Here is a 27,920-nt window from a genome sequence, read left to right as displayed (position 1 = left end):
ACACACCTGATGTATGTTGTCGAACACTCACACACACTGATGTATGTTGTCGACACACTCACACACACCTGATGTATGGTCGACACACTCACACACACCTGATGCAGTTGTCGACACACCTACACACACTGATGTAGTTGTCGACACACTCCACACACACCTGATGTATGTTGTCGACACACTCACACACCTGGTGTATGTTGTCGACACCACACACACCTGATGCATGTTGCGACACACTCACACACACCTGATGTATGTTGTCGACACACCTCACACACACCTGTTGTATGTTGTCGACACACTCACACACACCTGATGCATGTTGTCGACACACTCACACACACCTGATGTATGTTGTCGACACACTCACACACACCTGATGTATGTTGTCGACACACCCACACACACCTGGTGTATGTTGTCGACACACTCACGCACACCTGGTGTATGTTGTAGACACCACACACACCTGATGTATGTTGTAGACACACCACACACACCTGGTGTATGTTGTCGACACACTCACGCACACCTGGTGTATGTTGTAGACACACTCACACACACCTGATGTATGTTGTCGACACACACCTGATGTATGTTGTAGACACACTCCACACACACCTGATGTATGTTGTCGACACACTCACACACACCTGGTGTATGTTGTACACACTCACACACACCTGGTGTATGTTGTCGACACACTCACACACACCTGGTGTATGTTGTCGACACACTCACACACACCTGATGCATGTTGTCGACACACTCACACACACCTGATGTATGTTGTCGACACACTCACACACACCTGGTGTATGTTGTCGACACACTCACGCACACCTGGTGTATGTTGTAGACATACTCACACACACCTGGTGTATGTTGTAGACACACTCACACACACCTGATGTATGTTGTCGACACACTCACACACACCTGGTGTATGTTGTAGACACACTCACACACACCTGATGTATTTTGCCTAATAGGGATCGTTTTATGTATAGTTATTTGATGTTCCTTAGTTCATGTACTGTAAAAATTGACCTTGTTTCATTTGACGTTGTTTATTATCATAACCTAACCAAATTATACCTGGATTCGAGTAGATAAAGTTAGTGAAAGTTAAGTTAGGTTTGGTTTGGTTTATTTTGGCTTGGTTAGGTTAGGTTAGTAATGATATTATTTAATTATACAGATAGTATATATATATATATATATATATATATATATATATATATATATATATATATATATATATATATATATATATATATATATATATATATATATATATATATATATATATATATTGATAAAATCACACGGGAAAATGGAAACAACGGAGTACCTTAGCTTTCGTCTTTATTCAAGACATCTTCAGAGGCAACTGGATTACATGGACAGAGAGAGGCTTAAATATACAGGGTGACCTAAAAACATGAGGTCAGGTCATAATGATGACATCCACTAATCCCCACACCAACACAACCGTAGAGGAGCTTAAGAGAAGGGTGGTGACGTGACTAGACAGGTCAGGTCAGAAAAAAGGGACCCACAAAATAACTGTCATACATCAAGATCAAAGGTTTTCAAAGCATTTTTAACCTTGGGCCACTGACAAATAAATTTATGTAACATATTATCAGTTTTGAACTGACCATCACTAAGGTTTATTGATTTTAATTCCTTAATCAAACTAGCTTCAACCAGAAGTCTTTCTGTGACACAAGATGATTTGAATACTTCTAAGCTTTTTTCCCAAGCAATGGGATGATTATTATTCCTAACATGAACGAACAAGGCACTGCTTTCAGATGCTGTTCTGATATTATACTTATGTTGTTTGATTCTGAGCTGCAGTGTTTTTCCTGTCTGTCCTACATAATTACAATTACATTTGCTACATGGAATACAATAAACACTTCCATTTACATTCAAACTTGGGCTATTTCTTATTAACATATTGGTAATGGTTGAGTCATACTTGAAAACAACATTAATATTTAGAAGCTTGAGGGACCGAACTAACGGGACAAATTCATCACGATAGGGCAGAGTCAAAATATTCTTAAGTGTAGGAACTTGTCTGGTTAGAGAGGAATGAAAGGATTTTTTAGCCCCTTTAAAGCAACGATCAACAAACACCTCATGTTTTTAGGTCACCCTGTATATTTAAGCCTCTCTCTCTCCATGTAATCCAGTTGCCTCTGAAGATGTCTTGAATAAAGACGAAAGCTAAGGTACTCCGTTGTTTCCATTTTCCCGTGTGATTTTATCAAGATATATATATATATATATATATATATATATATATATATATATATATATATATATATATGTTGGAGGCGGATTGAAAAGTGAGGAGGTAGTGTTAATATCTCGCCTCAGCTCAATGGTGAGGCTGTACAGTATAGTACTGTGTGTTGTCTTATGGCGAGTTTACTTGCTGGCGCTTCCATGATGGCTCACATTATTACCTGACAGAGGAACGCTGCTGCTGCGAGCTCTATATATATATATATATATATATATATATATATATATATATATATATATATATATATATATATATATATATATATATATATATATATAACATGGTTTACTGATAAACGTGGACATTTTGGACCCAAAAGTGAGTATAACTTGTTTATGTAATAACAGCTTTTAACAAAATTGAGATGGGAGGCTGAAACACATTATGTAATCCTGCAAAATATAGGACAAAATGTGTATAGTTGTGTGTAAAAATAACGTATCACCAAAATATGTTATGGTTGTGTGGTTGTGAAGGTATAGTGTGTGGTTGTGAAGGTGTAGTGGGAGGTTGTGAAGGTGTAGTGGGAGGTTGTGAAGGTGTAGTGGGTCGTTGTGTGGTTATATCTGTCAGTGGCATTAATGGTATTATCTCTGATAAAAACCTTCAATATCTCTCATTAAATTATTCCTGAGTCGCTCTGTGCGTGTGTGTTTGTGTGTGTGTGTGTGTGTGTGTGTGTGTGTGTGTGTTTGTGTGTGTGTGTGTGTGTGTGTGTTTGTGTGTGTGTGTGTGTGTGTGTGTGTGTGTGTTGTGTGTTTGTGTGTGTGTGTGTGCGTGTGTGTGTGTGTGTGTGTGTGTGTGTGATAATAAGTTATTGTGGGGTATCTTACCCTTAAGACGATGATTTGACATTTTGAATAAGATGGTTCATTACTCTGAATAAAATAACTGTGTCGCGTACCTGATCGGGTTAGCATCGAGGGTCTCCTAGGTCATCGTACTAGTCATCGTACCTAGTTGTCATCGGGCTGTCATCGTACCCGAGGTTGTCATCGCACTCCGAGGGTTGTCATCGCACTGAGGGTTGTCATCGTACCCTAGGGTTAAGTCATCGAGGTTGTCATCGTACAGGTTGTCATCGTACCCGAGGGTTGTCATCGTGCCGAGGGTTGTCATCGGAGGGTTAAGTCATCAATCATCGCACATCGTGCATCGCATCATTGCAGGGTTGTCATCGTACCCATCGAGGTTGCTCGACATCGTACCCGAGGGTTGTCATCGTACTCCGAGGTTGTCATCGTACAGGTTGTCATCGCAGGTTGTCATCGGTTGTCATCGTACCCGAGGGTTGTCATCGTACCTGAGGTCTCATATTGTCATCGTACCCGAGGGTTGTCATCGTACCCGAGGGTTGCATCGTACCCGAGGTTGTCATCGTACCCGAGGGTCATCGTACCGGGTTGTCATCGTACCTGAGGGTTAAGTCATCGTCATCATCGTACCCGCATGCCCGGGTTGTCATCGTACCCGAGGGTTGTCATCGTACCCGAGGGTTAAGTCATCGTACTCCGAGGGTTGTCATCGTACCTGAGGGTTAGTCGAGGGTTGTCATCGTACCCGAGGGTTGTCATCGTACCCGCAGGTTGTCATCGTGCATCGTGAGGGTCATCGAGGGTTGTCATCGTACCCGTGTCATCGGTTAAACATCGTACGAGGGTCGTCATCGTACCCGAAGTCATCGCCCGAGGGTCAAAGTCATCGTACTCCGAGGCTAAGAGTGATCGCTACTACACATCTTGTGGCGCCTCTTGACAGATATGACGAAGATCCGCCAAAAAATACGACCTCTTTCAGCACACAAGAATGATTTTTATTGGTGGCAACTGATCCCTCTCCGCCAATCACAGACAATTTACATTCATGGTCCCTCGTACAAAAGTTGTGTTGCCGCTTCGCCCGGGGACGGTGAGCGGCCGCCTCTGAGGGAGTCATCACAAGATTATTTGGAGAAGACCTGGAGGAAAGTCGTGTGCCCAGCCTTGTGTGAGGAACAGTGCCCGCGAGGGAACTAAGTGGGCGGAAGTTTTCCTCGACAGGCGTGTGTACGTCCGTGTGTCTGTCTGGGTGCTGCTAAATTGATTTTTTTTTTAAATTCGAGGATATCAACACTTACAGCTGTGCCCTATTTGTTTACAAATCTGTCAATAACTTGATTGACAACAATTATTTCCAGTTCCGGAATAATCAAAGATAGAACTTAAGGCACCCAGAGCTACTAAGACCACCCCAATGCGCTCCTCTCAGTCCCAGAACTCCATAAAATGTACAGTATATATCAGGCGCCTACAGGAGAGCTCAGGCTCTCAACTGGCTCAGCCATGTTAGTATTATTATTATTATCCACTCTGTATCTGTGTTTTTATGGCTAAATAAACTGTTTCAATATCAGTATCAATATCAATGTCGTGTGTACGTCCGTGTGTCTATCTGAGTACTGCTTAACAGTCGTCAGTAGGTCCAGGGGAAGAATAGACCGTAATTGTTACAGGTAACTACAAGTAACTACAGGTAACTACAGGTAACACTTGTAGTTTGCCGTGTTGTTACAGGTCAACAGAATGGTGTGTAAATATAAAATAATAAGAGTACGATCATATAGTATATATTGTTATAATTACACAATTACCGTAAATCATAATTACATTAACAATATCACAAAGTAATGAATATGATTATTGCTCTGTAATTTATATTTTAATGAGTTTGTACTGTACTGTTAATATTGTTATTATTATTAGTAGTAGTGGTAGTAGTAGTAGTAGTAGTAGTAGTAGTAGTAGTAGTAGTAGTCGTTATTTTCATTATTATTATTACTACTATTATTATATTATTATTATTATTATTATTATTATTATTGTTGTTATACAAAACAACATAAATTTCACCCCTAAAAATATTACACTTATCAAAACACAAAAACAACAAACCTTTCAAAATAACTTAATCTTTTTCATCGATTTTATTTTTTCTTATTTTTCATCCAGTCGAATTTTCCAGCCAGTTGGAATTTTCTCTTCTCTAAAAAAAATCCTTCCACGATAAGGAATCTTTTTATTGGTTCATATTAAAACTCACACGCATACGTAATTCTTTTAATATTTCTCTTGATCCCGTGGTTAAAAAGTTCCGGCCTTTCGCTAACTTTTGGAAATTGTGTGTGTGTGACATGGGCGGCGCTCTCTATTGATCATGAATAATGGTGGGGTCGTGAAGAATGGGGGTGGGGGTCGTGAAGAATGGTGGTTGGTGGGGTCGTGAAGAATGGTTGTTGGTGGGGTAGTGAAGAACGGGGTTAGGGGGTCGTGAAGAAGATGGGGTTGGTGGGGTCGTGAATAACGGGGGTTAGGGGTCGTGAAGAATGGGGGTTGACGGTTATTGGGGTCGTGAATAATATGCAAATGGCTTTTGAATAATGTGTTTTGAGTAATGGCTATAAATAATGGGTAATGAGTCACCAATAAATAATAGGGGACTGTCCTTGAATGATGGGTAATGGAGTTATGACAAATGGATAATGGGGCCATGGGTAATCAGATAATGGGTGATATGAATAATGACGTTGTAAATAGTTGACGTATGAATTTATTATTTACCATTAATGGGGTCATATAATGGGTCGTGAAAAATCGATCATGAATAATGGCAACGTGAATAATGGGTAATAGTTATGATGGTCTGACTTTCCTTCTTACCCATTATTTTAAATTCTTCCCATTTTTAGCACTCCATTAACGTTTCTCTCTCTCTCTCTCTCTCTCTCTCTCTCTCTCTCTCTCTCTCTCTCTCATTACTGTTAACAATAAACTTAACTGCATTTAACACTAATTTATAGCATCATGATAATTAACTTTAAGAAATGATTAAGGTTAAACCATCGGCCTCAGCGAGTTAAACCATCGGCCTCAACGGATTAAAACAACTCGTAATAAACTCGCCAAGAAATGTCGTTTTCTTCGTGTGAGTGAGTGAGTGAGTGAGTGAGTGAGTGAGTGAGTGACGTAGAGCTAGTAGCACAACTAACAATGGAAAGAAGTGAAATATGAGGAAGAGTAATAATAATGTGATCAGTTATTGGTCAAGCTCACACGATGACTCATGTATTTAACACCTGGGTGAAAAGTGTAATGGTGACAGGGGAAGGAGGAGGTGGTGGAAGAGGGGAGGGGACCTGGAGGAAGAGGAGGAGGTCGTGGGAGGGGGCAGGGAAGAGGAGGTGGAAGAGGGGGAGAGGACGGGGAAGGAGAAAAAGGTGAGGAGGGGGCAGGAGGAGGTGGTGGAAGAGGGGAGGGGACCTGGAGGAAGAGGAGGAGGTCGTGGGAGGGGGCAGGGAAGAGGAGGTGGAAGAGGGGGAGAGGACGGGGAAGGAGAAAAAGGTGAGGAGGGGGCAGGAAGGAGATGGTGGAAGAGGAGGGGGCGGCGAGGATGGGGGTGGAGGGGTCGAGAAGAGAGGAGGGGGGAACTCGCATCAGTAGACGCACTGACAAAGAAAATTTTCGATTTAAAATCTGGAGAGTGAAAAGAATCTGTGAGAGAGGAAGTGAAGCAGTGATGAACCCTCACACCTCCACGTTGATCAGATTTACAAGTTGTAGTCAGAGATGATGAATGATGATAATATAGTAGTAGTAGTAGTAGTTGTAATTGTAGTAGTACCCCCGCTGTGACCTTATCTAAGCAATCTAATGTGACACTTGCTCTGCCCAGTGGTTCTACAGTTCATTCTCTTGGGGGTTCACTCACCCGCGCTATCATGCTCTGCCTCCTGTCGGCAATACAGTACGCAGGGAGATGTTGTTTTGTTTTGATGATCCTTGAACTGTAGTATTACCGCTGTGTGGCCGCAAGCAGCTGTACTATGCACCCCCACAGCTTGTATCCAGCATTGTATTAACTCTCTGTGGGTGACGGTTGAATGCCTCGTGAACGATACCTTAAACCAACGTTCTTAAACAATTATAACTTAAACCATCTTCCTCAGAGGGCTAGGCGTTCTGATCATATCCCCACGCTTCTTGTGGTACACCTCGTCCCTCTCAGCTGGCACACCTCGTCCCTCTCAGCTGGCACACCTCGTCCCTCTCAGCTGGCACACCTCGTCCCTCTCAGCTGGTACACCTCGTCCCTCTCAGCTGGTACACCTCATCCCTCTCAGCTGGTACACCTCATCCCTCTCAGCTGGTACACCTCGTCCCTCTCAGCTGGCACACCTCGTCCCTCTCAGCTGGTACACCTCGTCCTCCTCAGCTGGTACACCTCGTCCTCCTCAACTGGTACACCTTGTCCTCCTCAGCTGATATACCTCGTCCTCCTCAGCTGGTACACCTCGTCCTCCTCAGCTGGTACACCTTGTCCTCCTCAGCTGGTACACCTGTCCTCTCCTCACACCTCGTCTCTCAGCTGGCACACACCTGCACCTCGTCCCTCTCAGCTGGCACACTTCGTCCCTCTCAGCTGATACACCTCGTCCTCCTCAGCTGGTACACTTCGTCCCTCTCAGCTGATACACCTCGTGCTCCTCGTCCTCCTCAGCTGACAGCTGATACACCTCGTCCCTCCAGCTGGTACACTTCGTCCCTCTCAGCTGATACACCTCGTCCCTCCTCAGCTGGTACACTTCGTCCCTCTCAGCTGATACACCTCGTCCTCCTCAGCTGGCACTGGCTGACACCCTCGTCCTCCTCAACTGGTACACCTCGTCCTCCTCAACTGGTACACCTCCTCAACTGGTACACCTCGTCCTCCTCAACTGGTACACCTCGTCCGGTACCTACTGGTATTGTCCCTCTGGTATACCCAGACGACAAAAGTGGGGGTCCTAGGCCTGACGGGTAGTGCGGCTACAACACACTGTATACTAAACCTTCGGTACACAACAGCAAGCATGGTCGTCACTGCACTCGAGTTCTCTTAAAGATAAACAGCTGAGTTGCCTTGTTCATTACGTGTGTGTGTGTGTGTGTGTGTGTGTGTGTGTGTGTGTGTGTGTGTGTGTGTGTGTGTGTGTGTAACAAGAGTGCAGAGGTCTTATTGCAACTATATCTTGCGCTAGTCAGGCCGCACCTCGATTATGCGGTTCAGTTCTGGTGCCCCTATTATAGAATGGATATAAATCACTAGAGTCGGTGCCGCGAAGAATGACAAAAATGATTCCGGGACTTAGAAACCTTCCATATCAGGATAGGTTAAAGAAACTTAACTTGCATTCCCTAGAAAGACGAAGAGTGCGGGAGATATGATAGAAGTATTTAAGTGGGTGAAAGGAATCAATAAAGGGATATAGATAAAGTTCTTATAATATCCGAGCAGGATAGGACTCGTAGCAACGGATTCAAGTTGGATAAGTTTAGGTTTAGGAGGGAGATAGGAAGAAACTGGTTCAAATAGGGTGGTGGACGAGTGGAACAAGCTTAGCAACTTTGTAGTAAGTGCGGGAACTCTGGAAAGTTTCAAAAGGAGGCTAGATAGATTCATGGATGATAGAGAGTGGTAGTAACTCTCGACAGGAGCTGCCATGCACAGGCCAACCGACCTATTGCAGACTCCTTATGTTCTTATGTTCTTATGTTCTTATGTTCTTATGTGTGCTGTCTAACACTGTGTCTGGAGATAGACCTCAACAAGTCGGGCTGATGTTGTCTCTCAGGAACATTATGAGAACCAACAACGGTATTATCACTCAGAGATGCACCGGAGATCCCAACATTATACCCAGTGTGGTGGTGGAAGTTGTATCCGGGTACATAATTAATGACAACGTGGTCTCATGTGGCAGCTTCCTAACTTATAATTTTGGCTTCTATGTCATGTATGAGGGTGCATTGTACAGTAGTCATGACGCTTCAGTTACACTCGAGAATACTTACGTTACCAAGACTGCCATCTTTTGTACACCAACTTACAGCTTACGATTAATATCCTCTTGTGTTACCTGAAACATTAATGGAATGTGTTGAGTGTATATAAGAACACCGTTATACCTCTGGCTGTAGATCAGTCCGTGGGTAGCTACACGTAAACATATTTCCTGATGATGATGATGATGATACGGGAGGAATGGTGTGTTGTGACGACTAACACGAGTACCTGACAGTGTGCACGAGAGGTCATCATCATCGTCATGGTCAATGTATCGTTATGAATTACTGTGTATTAAAAGTGTTCCTTCATGTCCCAACATTTTTTTTCAAGTATTACAAAATCCTCGTCGCTCTTTGTAATGTTTTGTTATTAATGAGTTTTTATTGCATTTATGTTATAATTTTATAGTTATTCTTATTTTAATTACAGTTACGTGTTTAAAAATAACTTCTAACTTGATTCTAATTATCATCATAATTATGTGTTTGTTTTACACTGATTCTTATCTACAGTGTACATATAAATACAGCAAACCTTCCAGCCTTGTCCATTATTGGGAGGATTCTGTTATTGAGAATATCCGCTATTGAGAAGTCCGCTGTTGAGAGTGTTTACTGTATCCATGACTATTGAGAAGTCCGCTATTGAGAGTGTTTTATTGAGAAGGTTTGCTGTCTGTGTGTGTGTTCGTTTTACAAAGCTCTTCATGTTCCAACGTTTTGTTTCTGTCTCCCGCAGTACCGGAGGGGAAGCCCATCTTCACAGCGGCACACAACGCCTCGTCCACCAGTCTACAACTCCACTGAGCCCCAATCGCTCCACCATCCACGGGGAGTTCCTGGGCTACCGTATTACACTCAAGCCCAGAGACATACCCAACCCTCGCTCTGAACAAGTGGTTAAAATCACCGTCAAAGATCCCAATGTCAATGTGAGTTATAATCATCTCTTTATTTACAAATCCAGTGTGTGTGTGTGTGTGGGGGGTGGGGCGGAGGGGGGCATGTTTTGGAATGTGGAGGGCGTGTTCTATTCTTTTCTTTTTTAATTCAAGTCAGGTTAGCTAGGTCAGGTCATGTTAGGTTGAGCATGTTAGGTTTGGTTAAGTCATATTAGTTTAGGTTGAGTCGAGTTAGGTTAAGTCGAGTTAGGTTAAGTCGAGTTAGGTTAAGTCATGTTAGGTTAGGTTAAGTCAAGTCAGGTTAGGTTAGGTCAGGTCATGTTAGGTTGAGCATGTTAGGTTTGGTTAAGTCATATTAGTTTAGGTTAAGTCGGGTTAGGTTAAGTCGAGTTAGGTTAAGTCGAGTTAGGTTAAGTCATGTTAGGTTAGGTTAGGTCATGTTAGGTTGAGCATGTTAGGTTTGGTTAAGTCATATTAGTTTAGGTTAAGTCGAGTTAGGTTAAGTCGAGTTAGGTTAAGTCGAGTTAGGTTAAGTCATGTTAGGTTAGGTTAAGTCAAGTCAGGTTAGGTTAGATTAGGTTAAGTTCAGTCTTGTTAGGTTAGGTTAAGTAATGTTAGTTTAGATTAAGTCAGGTTAGGTTATATTTCGGGTTTCGTGAGTGAGTGCTCAGGAACACAGAGACTTAATAAGTCATGTCATGAAAGGATTATCTTGGAGTCTTACTGACGCGTTTACTCAACCTCTCGTGAAGCATCAGGCGCCTCTAGATCTAAACCGATTGAAGTGTGTGTGTGTGTGTGTGTGTGTGTGTGTGTGTGGTGACGGCCGTGAGTGAGGTTAATGGAAGTAAAATATGGGTTAAAAAGATAAACTTATATTTTGTGGTCACCTCAGGCACCACCAAAAATTATTGGGCACCCGTGTCATATTGAAACACGCCGTAAGGGTGCCCAATAGTTTTTTAGTGGTGACACAGTCCCCCTCACTAGTGCGTTTACAGGGGCTGTGGTTTTGTGCAGTGTGGCAGCGCTGTATTTGGTTATAGGAAACTCGCAATAGTAAACATACTATGGAATCAAAGTAAAAAAAAATATTAAAACAAATATATTTATGGAATGTTTAATAAGAAATGCATTAAATAGACTGTTATTAGAGTGCATCTTTTGCCTAGTGGACGGTGGTATAACGAGGTGAAGTGACGTAAAGAGAATATGGGGCAGCAGGGAGGGAAATGGAGGCAGGTGCTCCTCTACCTACAGTAATGGTATCCGTGAATGATGATCACTCACTTGAAGCTTAAGTTCATGTCTATTGTTTTCCTCGTCTGCTATATTATGCAGATAACTTTCATACTGTTCATGATAAACTTTGGCCATAGTGTGAACAAGAGGAGGTTTGAAGTTAATTGCAGTGATTCTTTATTCACAAGTGTTTGTTGTTTGCTAGAACAGTCTACTATACTATACTAATAGAGTTAATAAAACCTGTAATAATAATAAATTGCTTGCAATCTGTCTCAGTATCCGAGGTGCATGTCACATCTGGTTGAGTATGGATGGTGAATTGTAAATGAAAATATGACTTCTAAGCACAACTAATTCCCTTTCTAAGCCATATCTGTTTCTTTTATCTGTAAAGGAATCAGGACCAAGTGAGGGTGTGAATTGATTGATCATTGCTAACTTACTGTAATCAGTGTTTGATACCTGTGTCTTTTAAGAAATTTTCAATCCGTTGTTATTTAAGTTATTTTATTTTGAAACCAGTATGAAGGCAACAATATGTGTTGAATATGTTTCTAAATAAATTCTGTGCAGTGGAAACAGACTTCAGTCCACCTCTTTTAGAATGAAAACATGTTGGCAACACTTGAGGTGCCAATGCAACATTTCATATTCATTCATCACAGGCAACAATTGGAGGTTTTCTTCTGATGTAGCATTTTGATGTAATCATTGTATCGTGGTGACAGTTTATGTTAAACACACACACACACACACCTTCACAATATTTTCTTCCCTTACTAATTAAAGACAAGTAAAATATCAAAATTCTGAATTTTGTGTTATTCAATAATGGTATGAATTAAGAGGCCTTCTTTCTCACAACACCTCGCCCGCCTCCCCTACATGCACCACAAGTGGCCTTAGCCTCCCTTGTCCATGGATGTAACTCATAGACGATTATAAACTTTTACGAAAGAGAATATATACAGTAGTGCCTGACAACAGCTACTCCTTCAGCTCGTGAACTTGTGATAATAATATAGATAAAAATGATTTCACACAAACATCTTTAATACAACTTATTAAATAGAGATGGGGCCAAGTGTTCTAAGGTGGAGATGGGACCAAGTGTTCTAAGGTGGAGATGGGACCAAGTGTTCTAAGGTGGAGATGGGACCAAGTGTTCTAGGGTGGACATGGGGCCAAGTGTTCTAGGGTGAGATGGGGCCAAGTGTTCTAAGGTGAGATGGGTGATGGGACCAAGTGTTCTAGGAGAGGACCAAGTCAGGGGGAGATGGGACCATGTTCAAGGTGAGATGGGACTGGACTAAGGTGGAGATGGGACCAAGTGTTCTAAGGGAGATGGGACCATGTTCTAGGTGACATAGGCCAATTGTTCTAGGGTGGAGATGGGGCCAGGTTCTAGGTGAGATGGGACCGGTTAAGGTGAGATGGGACCATGTTCTCGGTGAGATGGCAAGTGTTAAGGTGAGATGGGAAGTGTTTAACGGAGATGGAACCAAGTGTTCTAAGGTGGAGTGGGGCCAAGTGTTCTAGTGAGATGGGGCACAAGAGATGGGACCGTGTTCTAAGGTGGAGATGGGACCATGTTCAAGGTGAGATGGGACCAAGTCTAGGGTGGAGATAGGGACCAAGTGTTCAAGGTGGAGATGGGACCAAGTGTTCTAAGGTGGAGATGGGACCATGTTCTAAGGTGGAGATGGGACCAAGTTATCAGGTGACATGGGGCCAAGTGTTCTAAGGTGAGATGGGGCCAAGTGTTCTAGGTGATGGGACCGTGTCTCAAGGTGAGATGGGACCAAGTGTTCTGGGAGATGGGGCCAAGTGTTCTAAGGTGAGATGGGGCCAAGTGTTCTAACGTGGAGATGGGACCAAGTGTTCTAAAGGAGATGGGGCCAAGGTTCTAGGGGTGGAGATGGGGCCAAGAAGGTGGAGATGGGGCCAAGTGTTCTAATGTGAGATGGGGCCAAGTGTTCTAGGTGAGACAAATGTTTAACGTGAGATGGGACCAAGTGTTCTAAGGTGGAGATGGGACCAAGTGTTCTAAGGTGGAGATGAATGAAGTGTCGGGGAGATGGGACCAAGGTTTAGGTGACATGGGGCTAGGGTGGAGATAGCCAAGTGTTCTAGGGTGGAGATGGGACCAAGTGTTCTAGGGTGGAGATGGGGCCAAGTGTTCTAGGTGAAATGGGGCCAAGTGTTCTGAGGTGAGATGGATCAGTGTTCAGGGTGAGATGGGACCAAGTGTTCTATGCAAATGGGGCCAAGTGTTTAAGAGATACCAAGTGTTCTAGGGTGAGATGGGACCAAGTGTTCTAAGGTGGAGATGGGACAAGTGTTCAGGTGCAAATGGAGGCAAGGTTCTAAGGAGATGGGACCAAGTGTTCTAAGGTGGAGATGGACCAAGTGTTCTAGGTGGGAGATGGGACCAAGTGTTCTAGGGTGGAGATGGGACCGTGTTCTAAGGTGCAAACCAAGTGTTAGGTGGAGATGGGGCAGTTCTGGTGAGATGGACCAAGGTTCTAAGGAGATGGGACCAAGTCAAGGCAAAGCAAGTGTTCAGGCAGAGATGGGGCCATGTTCTAGGGTGATGACCAAGTGTTCAGTGGAAGGGACCAAGTGCTAAGGCAAATGGGAAGTGTTCTAAGGTGAGATGGGGCCAAGTGTTCTAAGGTGGAGATGGGACCAAGTGTTCTAAGGCAAAGGCCAAGGTTCAAAGGTGGAGATGGGACCAAGTGTTCTATGGATAGGGACCGTCTATGGCAACAGATGCAGTTCTAAGTGAGATGGACCATGTTCTGTGATGGGACCAAGTGTTCTAAGTGCAAACAAAGTGTTCTAAGGTGAGATGGGACCAAGTGTTCTAGGGTGGAGATGGGACCAAGTGTTCTAGGCACAAATGGGGTCAAGGTTCTAGGTGGACAATGTTCAGATGGGCCGTGTTCTAACGAGATGGGACATGTCTAGCAAATGGGCCAAGTGTTCTAGGGTGAGATGGGGCCAAGTGTTCAAAGGTGAGACAAACAAGTGTTCTAAGGTGCAAATGGGCCAAGTGGTCTAGGGTGGAGATGGGGCCAAGTGTTCTAGGGTGGAGATGGGGCCAAGTGTTCTAGGGTGGAGATGGGACCAAGTGTTCTAAGGTGGAGATGGGACCAAGTGTTCTAAGGGGCAAATGGGGCCAAGTGTTCTAGGGTGGAGATGGGGCCAAGTGTTCTAGGGTGGAGATGGGGACCAAGTGTTCTAAGGTGGAGATGGGACCATGCTAAGGTGCAAATGGGGCCAAGTGTTCAAGGTGGAGATGGGACCAAGTGTTCTAGGGTGGAGATGGGACCAAGTGTTCTGGTGGAGAGGGACCAAGTGCTAAGGCAAATGGGGCCAAGTGTTCTAAGGTGGAGATGGGACCAAGTGTTCTAAGGTGGAGATGGGACCAAGTGTTCTAGGTGGAGATGGGACCAAGTGTTCTAGGTGAGATGGGACCAAGTGTTCTGGTGCGAATGGGGCCAAGTGTTCTAGGGTGGAGATGGGGCCAAGTGTTCTAGGGTGAGATGGGACCAAGTGTCTCATGGAGATGGGACCATGTTCTAAGGTGCAAATGGGGCCAAGTGTTCTAGGGTGAGATGGGGCCAAGTGTTCTAGTGAGATGGGACCAAGTTCAAGGTGAGATGACCAAGTGTTCTAAGGTGCAAATGGGGCTAAGTGTTCTAAGGTGGAGATGGGACCAAGTGTTCTAAGGTGAGATGGGACCAAGTGTTCTAAGGTGCAAATGGGGCGCGTTCTAAGGAGATGGGACCAAGGTTCTAAGGTGAGATGGGACCAAGTGTTCTATGGTGCAAATGGGGACAAGTGTTCTAAGGTGGAGATGGGACTAAGGTTCTAAGGTGGAGATGGGACCAAGTGTTCTAAGGTGCAAATGGGGCCAAGTGTTCAGGTGGAGATGGGACCAAGTGTTCTAAGAGATGGGACCAAGTGTTTATGGCACAAATGGGGTCAAGTGTTCTAGGTGGAGATGGGACCAAGTGTTCTAAGGTGCAAATGGGGCCAAGTGTTCTAACGTGGAGATGGGACCAAGTGTTCTAAGGTGATGGGGCCAAGTGTTCTAACGTGGAGATGGAACCATGTTCAAGGTGGAGATGGGACCAAGTGTTCTAACGTGGAGATGGGACTGCACCTAAGGTGGAGATGGGACCAAGTGTTCAGGGTGGAGATGGGACCAAGTGTTCTGGTGCAATGGGGCCAAGTGTTCTAGGGTGGAGATGGGGCCAAGTGTCTAAAGGTGAGATGGGACCAAGGTTCTAGGGTGCAAAATGGGGCCAAGTGTTCAGGGTGGAGATGGGGCCAAGTGTTCTAGGGTGGAGATGGGGCCAAGTGTTCTAGGGTGGAGATGGGACCAAGTGTTCTAAGGTGGAGATGGGACCAAGTGTTCTAAAGCAAAAGATGGTGACCAAGTGTTCTAGGGGTGAGATGGGACCATGTTCTAAGGTGAGATGGGACCAAGGTGTAAGGTGCAAATGGGGCCAAGGTTCTAAAGTGGAGATGGGACCAAGTGTTCTAAGGTGGAGATGGGACCATGTTCTAAGCAAATGGGGCCAACTGTTCTAGGGTGAGATGGGGCCATGTTCAAAGGTGAGATGGGACCAAGTGTTCTAAGGTGGAGATGGGACCAAGTGTTCTAAGGTGGAGATGGGGCCAAGTGTTCTAGGGTAGAGATGGGACCAGTGTTCTAGGGTGTAGATGGGACCAAGTGTTCAAGGTGGAGATGGGACCAAGTGTTCTAAGGTGGAGATGGGGAAGTGTTCTAGGGTGGAGACGGGACCAAGTGTTCTAAGGATGGGCCAAGTGTTCTATGGTGGAGATGGGACCAAGTGTTCTAAGGTGGAGATGGGACCAAGTGTTCTAAGGTGGAGATGGGACCAAGGTTCTAAGGTGGAGATGGGACCAAGTGTTCTAAGGTGGAGATGGGGCCAAGTGTTCTAAGGTGGAGATGGGGCCAAGTGTTCAAAGGCAAATGAGGCCAAGTGTTCTAGGGTGAGATGGGGCCAAGTGTTCTAACGTGAGATGGGATCAAGTGTTCTAAGGTGCAAATGGGGCCAAGTGTTCTAGGTGGAGATGGGACCAAGTGTTCTAAGGTGCAAATGGGGCCAAGTGTTCTAAGGTGGAGATGGGACCAAGTGTTCTAAGGTGGAGATGGGACCAAGTGTTCTAAGGTGAGATGGACCAAGTGTTCTAAGGTGCAAATGGGGCCAAGTGTTCTATCGTGGAGATGGGACCAAGTGTTCTAACGGAGATGGGACCATGTTCTAAGGTGGAGATGGGACCAAGTGTTCTAGGGTGGAGGTGGGACCAAGTGTTTTAAGGTGCAATGGGGCCAAGTGTTCTAAGGTGGAGATGGGACCAAGTGTTCTAGGGTGCAAATAGGGCCAAGTGTTCTGGGGTGGAGATGGGACCAAGTGTTCTAACGTGGAGATGGGACCAAGTGTTCTAAGGTGCAAATGGGGCCAAGTGTTCTAAGGAGATGGGACCAAGTGTTCTAGGTGCAAATGGGGCCAAGTGTTCAAGGTGGAGATGGGACCGTGTTCTAGGGTGCAAATGGGGCCAAGTGTTCTAAAGTGGAGATGGGACCAAGTATTCTAGGCAAATGGGACCAAGTGTTCTAAGGTGAGATGGGACCGTGTTCTAACGTGGAGATGGGACCAAGTGTTCTAAGGTGCAAATGGGGCCAAATGTTCTATGGTGGAGATGGGACCAAGTGTTCTAAGGTGCAAATGGGGCCAAGTGTTCTAGGGTGGAGATGGGACCAAGTGTTCTAACGTGGAGATGGGACCAAGTGTTCTAAGGCAAATGGGGCCAAGTGTTTTAAGGTGGAGATGGGACCAAGTGTTCTAGGGTGGAGATGGGACCAAGTGTTCTAAGGTGCAATGGGGGCCAAGTGTTCTAGGGTGGAGATACCAAGTGTTCTAACGGAGATGGGACCAAGTGTTCTAAGGTGGAGATGGGACCAAGTGTTCTAGGGTGGAGATGGGACCAAGTGTTCTAAGGCGCAAATGGGGCCATGTTCTAGGTGGAGATGGGACCAAGTGTTCCAAGGTGGAGATGGGACCAAGTGTCCTAAGGTGCAAATGGGGCCAATGTTCTAAGGTGAGATGGGGCCAAGTGTTCTAGGGTGGAGATGGGGCCAAGTGTTCTAAGGTGGAGATGGGCCAAGTGTTCTAAGGTGGAGATGGGCCAAGTGTTCTAGGGGTGGAAATGGGGCCAAGTGTTCTAAGGTGGAGATGAGACCAAGTGTTCTAAGGTGCAAATGGGGCCAAGTGTTCTAAGGTGGAGATGGGACCAAATGTTCTAGGGTGGAGATGGGACCATGTCCTAAGGTGCAACAAATAAGGTTCTAGGTGGAGATGGGGAAGAAAGGATCAGATGAAGGGGCCAAGTTTTCTAAAGTGGAGACGGGGCTAAGTATTGTAAGATGGAGATGGGGCCAAGAAAGGATCAGGTGACGGGGCCAAGTTTTCTAAAGTGGAGACGAGGCCAAGTGTTGTAAGATGGAGATGGGGCCAAGAAAGGATCAGGTGACGGGGCCAAGGGGTTGTAAGATGGAGATGGGGCCAATAGAGGATCAGGTGACGGGGCCAAGTGTTGTAAGATGGAGATGGGGCCAAGAAAGGATCAGGTGACGGGGCCAAGTGTTGTAAGATGGAGATGGGGCCAATAGAGGATCAGGTGACGGGGCCAAATGTTCGAAGAGTAATGAATCACATTGGAAAAAATGTGTGTAAAAGAAATTATATGCCAAGAATACAGTGAAATCTCTATATAACGGAATTCTCTCTCAATACACGCCGTTATATGGAGGTTTCACTCAGTATAACGGACTTTCATTTTCATATAGAACGTTTTCCTGTAAATTTTAAAGAAAAATATATTTGAAGATGAATCATTAACTGGTGGAGGTAATGGTTGACAGGTGTAGAGGTGTGTGTGGATGACAGGTGTGGAGGTGTGTTTGGATGACAGGTGTGGAGGTGTGTGTGGATGACAGGTGTGGAGGTGTGTTTGGATGACAGGTGTGGAGGTGTGTGTTTATTTTCCTTCCTTTTGCTTTTGTTTATCTTCTGTAAAGTTGAAATAGATCCAAATATATCCCATTGATGTGACGTATATTCTTACAGTAGTTTCTCTTTTGTTTTGGGAGAAAGTTCAATAAAAGGGTAAAATTTATATGTCGCAAATGTGAAAGATGTTCTGAGAGAAAGTGGTGATTCTTTTGTTTTGGGGGAGATTACTGGTCCTCACTATGAATGAAATTTAGTGAAAGTCTGTCTCTGTCTCGCACTCTTATCTTTTGTTTGGAGAAAATTGAGATGAGATAGATTGTGAGAAGGAGTAGCGTGTATGTAGTACTAACTCTTCCCCACTAACACCAGGTGTGAGCTACAACTAACCCAAAATTGCCTTACAGCCTCGCCAGCCGCGCCTCCTGCCGCTCTGCCGTCATACTGGCGGCAGGAATTACCTTCCCTCACATTCAGATTTTGTAGAATAATTGAACAGTCGGCGGAGGGATTTCCAATTTTCGGGACTGGAATTTTAGACAGCCTCACGCGTCTTTTATTTTTTTGTTTCTTCCCAAATAGTTTATTGATCATCCGCCTTTTGTGCGTATGATGATGCCTTATTTGTTTTGCTTGTATGATTAATTTTGTCAACCTTTATAATTATGACATTTTCGTAAATTACCCAAACAAAAAAGTTGAACAAGTTATATGTATCAAGAAGAATAAAATGCAAGCAATAAGTAATGCAATCGATGCGATGTGGAAGTGATCACATAATAATACTGCACTGGACGTGGTAACTGGTATAGTCTTTAGGCTGACGTGCTGCTCTTACTCACTCCAGGATCACTTAATGTAAAACTAGCGTCAATGAGGAGTGTTGTGCCAAGCCTCGACCAGCATCGCCGGAACCGAACACAACCCACAGTCTATATACCATTTCTCTGGTTCTTTATAAGTATTATTTTTATCTACGTAAAAAAACAAACATTGATATCTCCACTATTAGTATTACCCCGTGTATGAACCTCTGCCGTTACTGGATAGGACTGATGGTCTGATGAAGGAAAGATTGTGTTCTGAGAGTAAGCCGAAAATACGCTAAAGAAGTCAATATGACATCATGTACCATTTCTCGTCACCATAACTTTTCCTTCCTCGACCATCACTGACGGACACCTAAGCTTTCATCTCGTGTAATTCGTTGTATTAGTGAACGACTGTATTGTAAAATGTGATCCTAACTTCAATTTTCTTTGTTAATCACCAAAACTTAGTTAGGTAAGACTCACGTAGATATTTCAAGATAAAAAATCGGCTATTGTATAATATTGGGATAAGGCATTAGTCTCTTTTGTGGTTGATCTAATCCCGTTTGTTGTGAAGAGTATACTGTACACAAGAGAGACTGTTGTGTTTGGCGGTCGAGCCTTACCAAGTTACAGATACGATAACTGGCCAGAACAAAATATCAAGACGTTTTATCAAGAAGCATCATTAAAGACGTGTGGATATCTTTCTTTTTTTATTTTTGGTAAAGATCGTAGACTGTCTTTTAAAACAGTCATAATGAACCAATCAAACCTACCAAGTATAGTCCATCTAACCTATAAAGGTTAGTTAATGTCGGTTGCGTTTGATAAGTTAGCGCATTTTAAAAGACGTACATGATACTGTAATAACTATGGTGCAAAATGGCCGCGATGCTGTTTCAAACAATTCCAAAATCACAGACGTTAGCTCATGTTCATTTAATAAATTTGTTGGAAACGGAAGTAAGCGTAAGGAAAAGTTGCAGATGGTACGAGTCGGATCTTCCGGATAGTTTCAGTCACCCATCAAGAACACGGAATTCTCAGTTTTCTCTGACGCTGTGTTGGGACTGGTCCATTTTCTATAGTGGCTGGCTGAGTTATGGAGGACGGCTAACGCTCTCCCTCCTCCTACCTCCGACGGTCGTGACAGTGCATGAGTTGATGTTTCCAGCATGCAATACCACAGTTAGTGTTGCACCAGTAAAGTAACAGCAATAAACTGTATTACGTGCATGTGTAGGGTAGAGTTTAGACTAGTTTGTTGTGTGTTGTACTTTGTTTGCTTCACTGTAAATAATCAGCCTGGCGGTGGGTCACGAGGCACCTACAAGATCTACCGTTTTACCAAGTGTGATTTATTAGTAGCGGTGATTCCTGTATATCAAACTTATGAGGAAGAGTATCTCCTTTACCCTCTCCAAATTTGTTTGTGCAGTTGAAAACAAAGCTCGAATTTCAGTATTTCTTATTTATTTAACCACCAAGTACTTATTTTATTTCACTGGCCATTAATAGTGATGGTAACATTAACGGAATAACCCACATCACCCTGCTACTTAACGATGATGACACATAGTTACTGGGATTGGAGTAACTGCAGCTGCTGATAAAGTCTTACAGATGAAACTTTAAGACGAGAAGTGATCCCCGCCCCAGGCCCCACCACTGCCCTCACTAACCCATCTCTGGGTGTTTCAGAGTCACGTTGTACAGGGCCTACGCACCTACACCCAGTACTTGGTGTCCCTTCAGGTGTTTAATCCTGAAGGTGACGGACCCACTTCCACAGTAGCTGTCATGACTGACGAAGGTGGTGAGTATCTTTGCTCTTAATACTTAGTTCTTATGTTATTGAAGATATCTCGGGCTAAACCAGAACCTTCGCGCATGATAACATTATTTTCTTTCTTACTAATAACATAAAACATCGGTTCCTATTGTGTTTAAGGCTCACGTCTAACTAGTTATCTCTCTCTTTGTTATCATCGTATTGACTATATAACAAAGTGGAGAAACTGACTTTGTATTATGTACTTAAAGTTGTTATATCTTGAAGCTGGAAAATATAAAACAACGCTAAGAATATGTGTAAACAGTACATCTATTTTTTTTAATATGCTTGAAAATATTAAATGACTGACATAGGGACAGTCGACACCGAAAATGTTTATCTCGTGAATGAGATTTATATATTACTTAAGTTGTAATGTGACCTGTTTACGCAACCCCAAACTCTTCAAATGTACTGTAATGTGGGTATGTCCTGTGTGTGTGTGTGTGTGTGTGTGTGTTACCAGTAGGGGCAGGGGTCATGACACGTAAATCGCCCAAGAGACGGGTGTTATCGGGGCTTCATAAATGTTGTCTGTCTCAATAGTTATTTTATCATATATTATTTTCACACACCGCTGATTCCTATTGTATCCCGGATGTGTGTGTGATTATACAGTGGAGTTATTGTAATTATTATTTTTATTATTTTTAGTAGTAGTGTTATTATTATAATTATTACTATTAATAATTTAGTAGTAGTAGTAGAAGAAGGTAAGGCTACGTACGTTACATCAGATGAGGTTATGTTATGTTATGTTAAGTTAGATTAAGTTAGGTTAGCTTAGCTTTAGGGTGGTTAATCTTCAGGTGCACCGGTAAATGTACCTATAACCAGGCCTTGTTAAATCTGTTTCTCGGTCATCATTTACGTTGGAAATTTACAATGAGTGACTGAAGGTACAGCATATAATAATAATAATAATGATGATGATGAACAAGAACAAGAATTTATAATAACGCTACTGATAATTAATGAGAGCATACGTCAATATTGAAACAAATTATTACACTCGTTTCCATCGATAACAAAGGAAACGCGATTTAAAGGCTGTGTTGTATACGACTGTTTCTGTCACCCTCCTGGACCAGCGTCTGTGTGTTCTTCCTTTCAATACTCGCCTGAAATATTTTATAACATGGGGTGGAGGTGACACTCGAGCCGCCAAGACAGCTGCAACACTTGAAAGGTTCGGTCATGTCAATATTGTTGTTGTTCTCTATTGTTCTGGTTAAATAAACTGTTTTAATTTCAATTTCTTGGTGATTTGTGTCATCTGTTCTCACTAAGAAATTGTATTGATGCGTTTCTATTAGTTATTGTCGCGCGTTTGTAGCGCCGTCCGTTTCGGCTGTAGGTCAAGTGGGCCCCAGTCCTAATACACCCGCTTTTTACCGGGAGTTTTGAAAAACATAAAATAAATTAGGATAGTTTCTCTGCAGCGGCGAGAAACACCTTAGGTCCTCCGCCAGCTCGTAACAGCTTATCGTAGGGCGAACCTCTGATGCTTTATCTAGTTTTCAGAACAGCTAAAGAGCTCATCAGAGGCGATGACGTCATTCTGATGAGGTAGCCGTAATGACATGCAGTTATCGGTCTTTCCTAAATGGATTTCATGGGCGGTACTAATGGTAGTGACTTCACCCAATGAAGTTTATATGAATATTCACTATCTTTTAATATCTACGGACCGTTTAATGGCGTTAAAATTAAAAAAAAATTGGAATGTATATAACAATATGAGGTGTTGTATGTCTAAGAATTTAATATAAAAAAGTCATTATCCAACATTCACACGGCTGTGGAAATTCCTGGTAAGGTATTTGGGGAAGAGTTGTCCTTATACCAAATTGTTAATATACAGTATACAAAGTATAACAACTGATAGACCATCCACTGCCAGGGTAGCATTTCTTCCTGGGTGAGAGTTGACGTTTTCCTGGTATTAGTCAGAAGTTTATCGTAAACACTGAATTTCTGGTGTAATTGGGCATTATATTTAATCAGTTGAACAAAAGATAGAGGAAGCCTCGTCAGGTCACTTTTTTTTTTTAGTTTTTTTCGACGGAACAGTTAATAGTTATGGTTGATGAGCTTTATATTGTTTTAAATTAGTTATTTTAATTACATTTGTGCAAGAGAGATGTTTGTCTTTAAGTGCAAATAAATTTACTGTAATTATATATTTAAAAGGATTTGTTTAAATGACTACCTCATCTGAGGGCCCAGCACGAACACACTCAAGATAGACCACTTCTGCACGAGTTTGTAAGGGGGGTGGGGGGAGACCATGTGATGCAGTTTCCAAGAAGCGTTTTTAGACTTTGTTAAAATTTAGTCACTTACTTTCTATATTCATATATATATTACAATCCATTATTCTCTAAATATTATAACTCTTATGTTGAGAATGATAGTGGGGTAACTCTCAGAGTAAAACGTTGTTTTTTTATTATCATTTAGAAAATCCTGGAAGCTGGCACCAATGTTCCCATGCAGATGCCAGGTACCGCAATATTGAGGAACTCTGTCATTGTACACACGTATCCTCTGCATGACCTTAGCAACCAGACAGTGGGGTCTACTGCAGTCTGTACTCATATTATAATATAATTGTCGTCAAATCGACTTGTGAAAGTTGTACAATAAAAAGTTAATAATTACTAAAAAAAATGAGGGAGGTCTGAGGAGGCAGGAACACCTTCGCTGGAGTTTCCGGTCATCAATTATCCTACGGTGTTCCCTATTCCCACAAACCTCTTGGTTGTGTTCCCCACCGTGACCTGCAGGCTGGGTAGCGGTTAAGCCTTAATCTTGACACGGCCACGTGCATTTGTGGCCACCGCTACTCCACAGTCATCCTAATGCAGTTTTTTCCACAGTGAGAGAACTTACTCCAGAATTAACATGGCGAGGGTATTCATGATTCAGTGTTTCATTAATTGTCTTCATGTGAAAATACTTGTTTTTACACCCATGGGCAAGCAGCCGTGTGCATGTGTGTGTGTACAGTATATGTGCACCTACGATAGTTTAGAAAATTTTTGCATTAGTTTCGGCAGAACAACAGTGTACAGTGTAATTATTTTAATATTTCAAATAAATCTTTAAGCTAGTTTAATAATGTTACAAGAGTGACTGAGGAGTCTCCCTCACCACACCAGGCGAGATGTAACGTTTTCTTTGTGTTAGATAAGTACTTCAGCAGTATTCAATTTTTTTTTTTAATTTTTAATGGGATCTTTATTGATATAAGTGTTTAATACATGACGAGGAAGAAGGGAGAAAGGGGGTGATAATCTTGTCATCAAAGACCGCACAGGACGACTACTATGGTAAATAATTTATATGGCAGAGGACCAGAGGTGGATACGAACCGACAAATTCAAACCCGACTAACCAAAGAAATGACCTAAAATCTTAGAGTTCGTTTGTTTGTTGGTGTGTTATGTTGTCGTAAAGGGTTTAGCACCGTAGACTCCCTGAGGAGGCTTTGTTGACAAGACCAAGGCGCTTCTTACCGAGATTATAAAAGCATATAATACTAGTACAACAAAACAGAAGTATCATTCACGATATTTTAATTCTCACACTCAACTTAATCACTCTTGATTTCACTTAACCCATTTACATAACTAGAAATGAACTTTTAAAAAACTAAACTTCATTCCTCACTCAGACAACTTGCAGTTACCGATGTCAAATATTATTTTTCTCATTTATCACAAATAACCAAATAGGCCTACTTAAGCTAAATAATCACAATCTACTTCACAATATGACGCATTATGCAACGTGCAGAAAATAATGAACATGACAGTAGTTGTTATTGCAGATATTGTTGTAATAGGGAAAAAACGATCTAGACCTTACTGTAGAACAAACATTTACAGCGAAGAGCAGCGTAAAGTTCCTGACTAACCAAACTTGTTACTCCCTGAACGGCTGATGACCACAACGAATGAAAATAAACACAACTCGGTGCTATGGAATTATTCGTATGAAAATTTGCATTAATACATTGCCGAAAGACACACTTAAGACAGCCACACTTAAGACAGCCACACTGAAGACAGTCACTCTTAAGACACAGTCAGCCAGCACTTAAAAGACAGCCACACTGAAGACAGCCACACTTAAGACAGCCACACTGAAGACAAGCCACACTGAAGACAGACAGCTGAACAGCCACATGAAGACAGCCACACTGAAGACAGCCACAAGACTGAAGACAGCCACACTGACACTGAACAGCACTGAGCAGCCACAGAAGACAGCCACACTTAAGACAGCCACACTGAGACAGACAGCCACACTTAAGACAGCCACACACACTGAAGACAGCCACATCAGCCACAGTTAAGACAGCCACAGCCCACACTTAAGACAGATTAGACAGCCACACTGAAGACAGCTAAACAGCCACGCCAAGACAGCCACACTAAGAAGACACCATTTAGACAGCCACACCACACAAGACAGCCACACTAAGACAGTCACCAAGACAGTTCTTAAGACAGCCACACTGAAGGAGTAAGACAGCACTCTTAAGACAGCCACACTGAAGACAGACAGCCACACTGAAGCCAGCACCACTGAAGACAGTAAGACACACCACACTGACAGCCACACTGAAGACCACACCACACAAGACAGACACTGAAGACAGCACACACACACTAAAGACAGCCACACTTAGACAGCCACACTGAATAAGACAGCCACACTTAGACAGCCACACTGAAGACACTGAAGACACTTAAGCTGAAGACAGCCACACTTAAGACAGTTGAACAGCCACCTGAGAGACAACCACACTGAGACAGCCACATCAACAGCCACACTTAAGACAGCCACACTTAGACAGACAGACAGCACTCTTAAGACAGCCACACACACTTAACAGACCACAGCCAAGAGACAGCCACACACTGAAACAGTCCTAAGACAGCCACATGAATACAGCCACACTTAAGACAGCCACACTGAAGACATACACTTAAGACAGACAATACACTGAAGACAGCCACACTTAAGACAGCCACACAGGAACAAGACAGCCACACTAAGACATAAGACAGTCACACTTAAGACAGCCACACTTTTTAAGACAGCACACTGAAGACAGCCACACTGAAGACCTCACTTAAGACAGTTTAAGACAGCCCACACTCACTCTTAAGACAGCCACACTGAGACAGTCAAAGACAGCCACACTGAAGACACCACACTTAAGACAGCCACACTTAGACAGCACACTTAAGACAGCCACACCCAAGACAGTCACTCTTAAGACAGCCACACTGAAGACAGCCACACTAGACAGCCACACTTAGGACAGCACACTGAAGACAGCCACACTTTAAGACAGCCACACTTAAGACAGCCACACTCAGACACCACCTGAAGACAGCCACACTTAAGACAGCCACACTGACAGCCAATGAAGACAACATTTGAAGCACAGCAGCACACTTAAGACAGCCACACTGAAGACAGTCACACTTAAGACAGCCACACTGAAGACAGCCACACTAAGACAGCCACACTTTAAGACAGCCACACTTAAGACAGCCACCTAAGACAGCCACACATTTGAAGACACTGCCACAGCCACACTTAAGACAGTCACTCTGACAGCCACACAGAACCAGTCACTCTTAAGACAGCCACACTGAAGACAGCCACACTTAAGACAGCCACACTTAAGACAGTCACACTTAAGACAGCCACACAAGACAGTTAGACAGCCACACTGTGTCAGCACACAAGACAGCCACACTGACAGCCACACTGAAGACAGCCACACTTAAGACAGCCACACTTAAACAGACAGCCACACTTAAGACAGTTAAGACACACACACTGAAGACAGCACACACACACTTACCACACTAAGCCACACTGAAGACAGCCACACTGAAGACAGCCACACTGAAGGACAGCCACACTTAGATAGCCACACTGAGATAGCCACACTGAAGACAGCCACACTTAAGACAGCCACACTTAGATAGCCACACTGAGATAGCCACACTTTAGATAGCCACACTGAAGACAGCCAATTGCGTCTTATAAACATTTCATGAAATTTATATATTTTACTCGAGTAGGTTCTGAACTTCTTTCTATCATCTGATTCTTCTTAGACTTTATAAAAACTTTCACTTTTATTTTCATCACTAAGTCTTATACAGTAATTCAACCTGAGTCTATGAACCAAGACGACTACATCTACATCTCTATAGTGAATAGCAACAAAAAAAGCATAAATTTCCACCTCAAATGATGATGTTGTTTGAATATTAAAAGGCATGTTGTGTGTACTGAGTGAGGCGGGGTTGTTGGTGGTCTCCCTCTCCTACACACGTAACTCACTCAACTAATATTTAATTTGCGTTAGAATGCCACTTTACGTCAGTTAACTCGCTCAAAATAAGATTAGTACTGTAAAGCATCGGAGTTCTTTATTAAAACACTGGGACTGTGCTGGAGAGTTATGAGACGGTGTTGGACAGTTCTGGGACGGTGCTGGACAGTTCTGAGACGGTGCTGGACAGTTTTGGGACGGTGCTGAACAGTTCTGGGACTGTGCTGGACAGTTCTGGGACGGTGCTGGACAGTTCTGAGACGGTGCTGGACAGTTTTGGGACGGTGCTGAACAGTTCTGGGACGGTACTGGGCAGTTCTAGGACGGTGCTGGACTGTTCTAGGACGGTGCTGGACTGTTCTGGGTGATGGACAGTTGGGGAGACAGTTTCACGTGGTTCTAAGGATTACAAGTCAGACTAACTCTAGTTTTAACCAACCTAACCTAACCTAACCTAACCTAACCAAACGCAACGTAACCTAACCTGACCTAACCTAACTTAACCTAACCTAACCTAAC

At 43.3% G+C, this 27,920-nt stretch overlaps 1 protein-coding gene across 1 annotated transcript; it reads left to right on the top strand.

Annotated features, from left to right (window-relative positions):
* Positions 1-8,958: 8,958 nt before the first annotated feature.
* Positions 8,959-21,033, top strand: LOC121858518. Its single transcript, XM_042354991.1, has 3 exons — positions 8,959-9,065; positions 9,926-10,118; positions 20,899-21,033. Exons 1-3 carry the CDS (start codon positions 8,959-8,961, stop codon positions 21,031-21,033), a joined length of 435 nt encoding a protein of 144 aa, XP_042210925.1.
* Positions 21,034-27,920: the final 6,887 nt, after the last annotated feature.

Source organism: Homarus americanus, unplaced genomic scaffold (assembly GCF_018991925.1).
Source record: "Homarus americanus isolate GMGI-L3 unplaced genomic scaffold, GMGI_Hamer_2.0 scaffold38870, whole genome shotgun sequence".
Lineage (NCBI taxonomy): Eukaryota > Metazoa > Arthropoda > Malacostraca > Decapoda > Nephropidae > Homarus > Homarus americanus.
Note: the sequence above shows the minus strand (reverse complement) of the source record. Positions and strands in the feature narration are given on the sequence as shown.

What these genes read in the sequence shown, in the direction of transcription:
- LOC121858518 (XM_042354991.1), top strand. Translation starts at nt 8,959, where the DNA reads ATGTTGTCTCTCAGGAACATTATGAGAACCAACAACGGTATTATCACT. An exon ending in GTGGTGGAAGTTGTATCCGG is followed by an intron (nt 9,066 to 9,925) that starts GTACATAATTAA and finishes TGTCTCCCGCAG; the next exon opens with TACCGGAGGGGAAGCCCATC. An exon ending in TCAAAGATCCCAATGTCAAT is followed by an intron (nt 10,119 to 20,898) that starts GTGAGTTATAAT and finishes TGGGTGTTTCAG; the next exon opens with AGTCACGTTGTACAGGGCCT.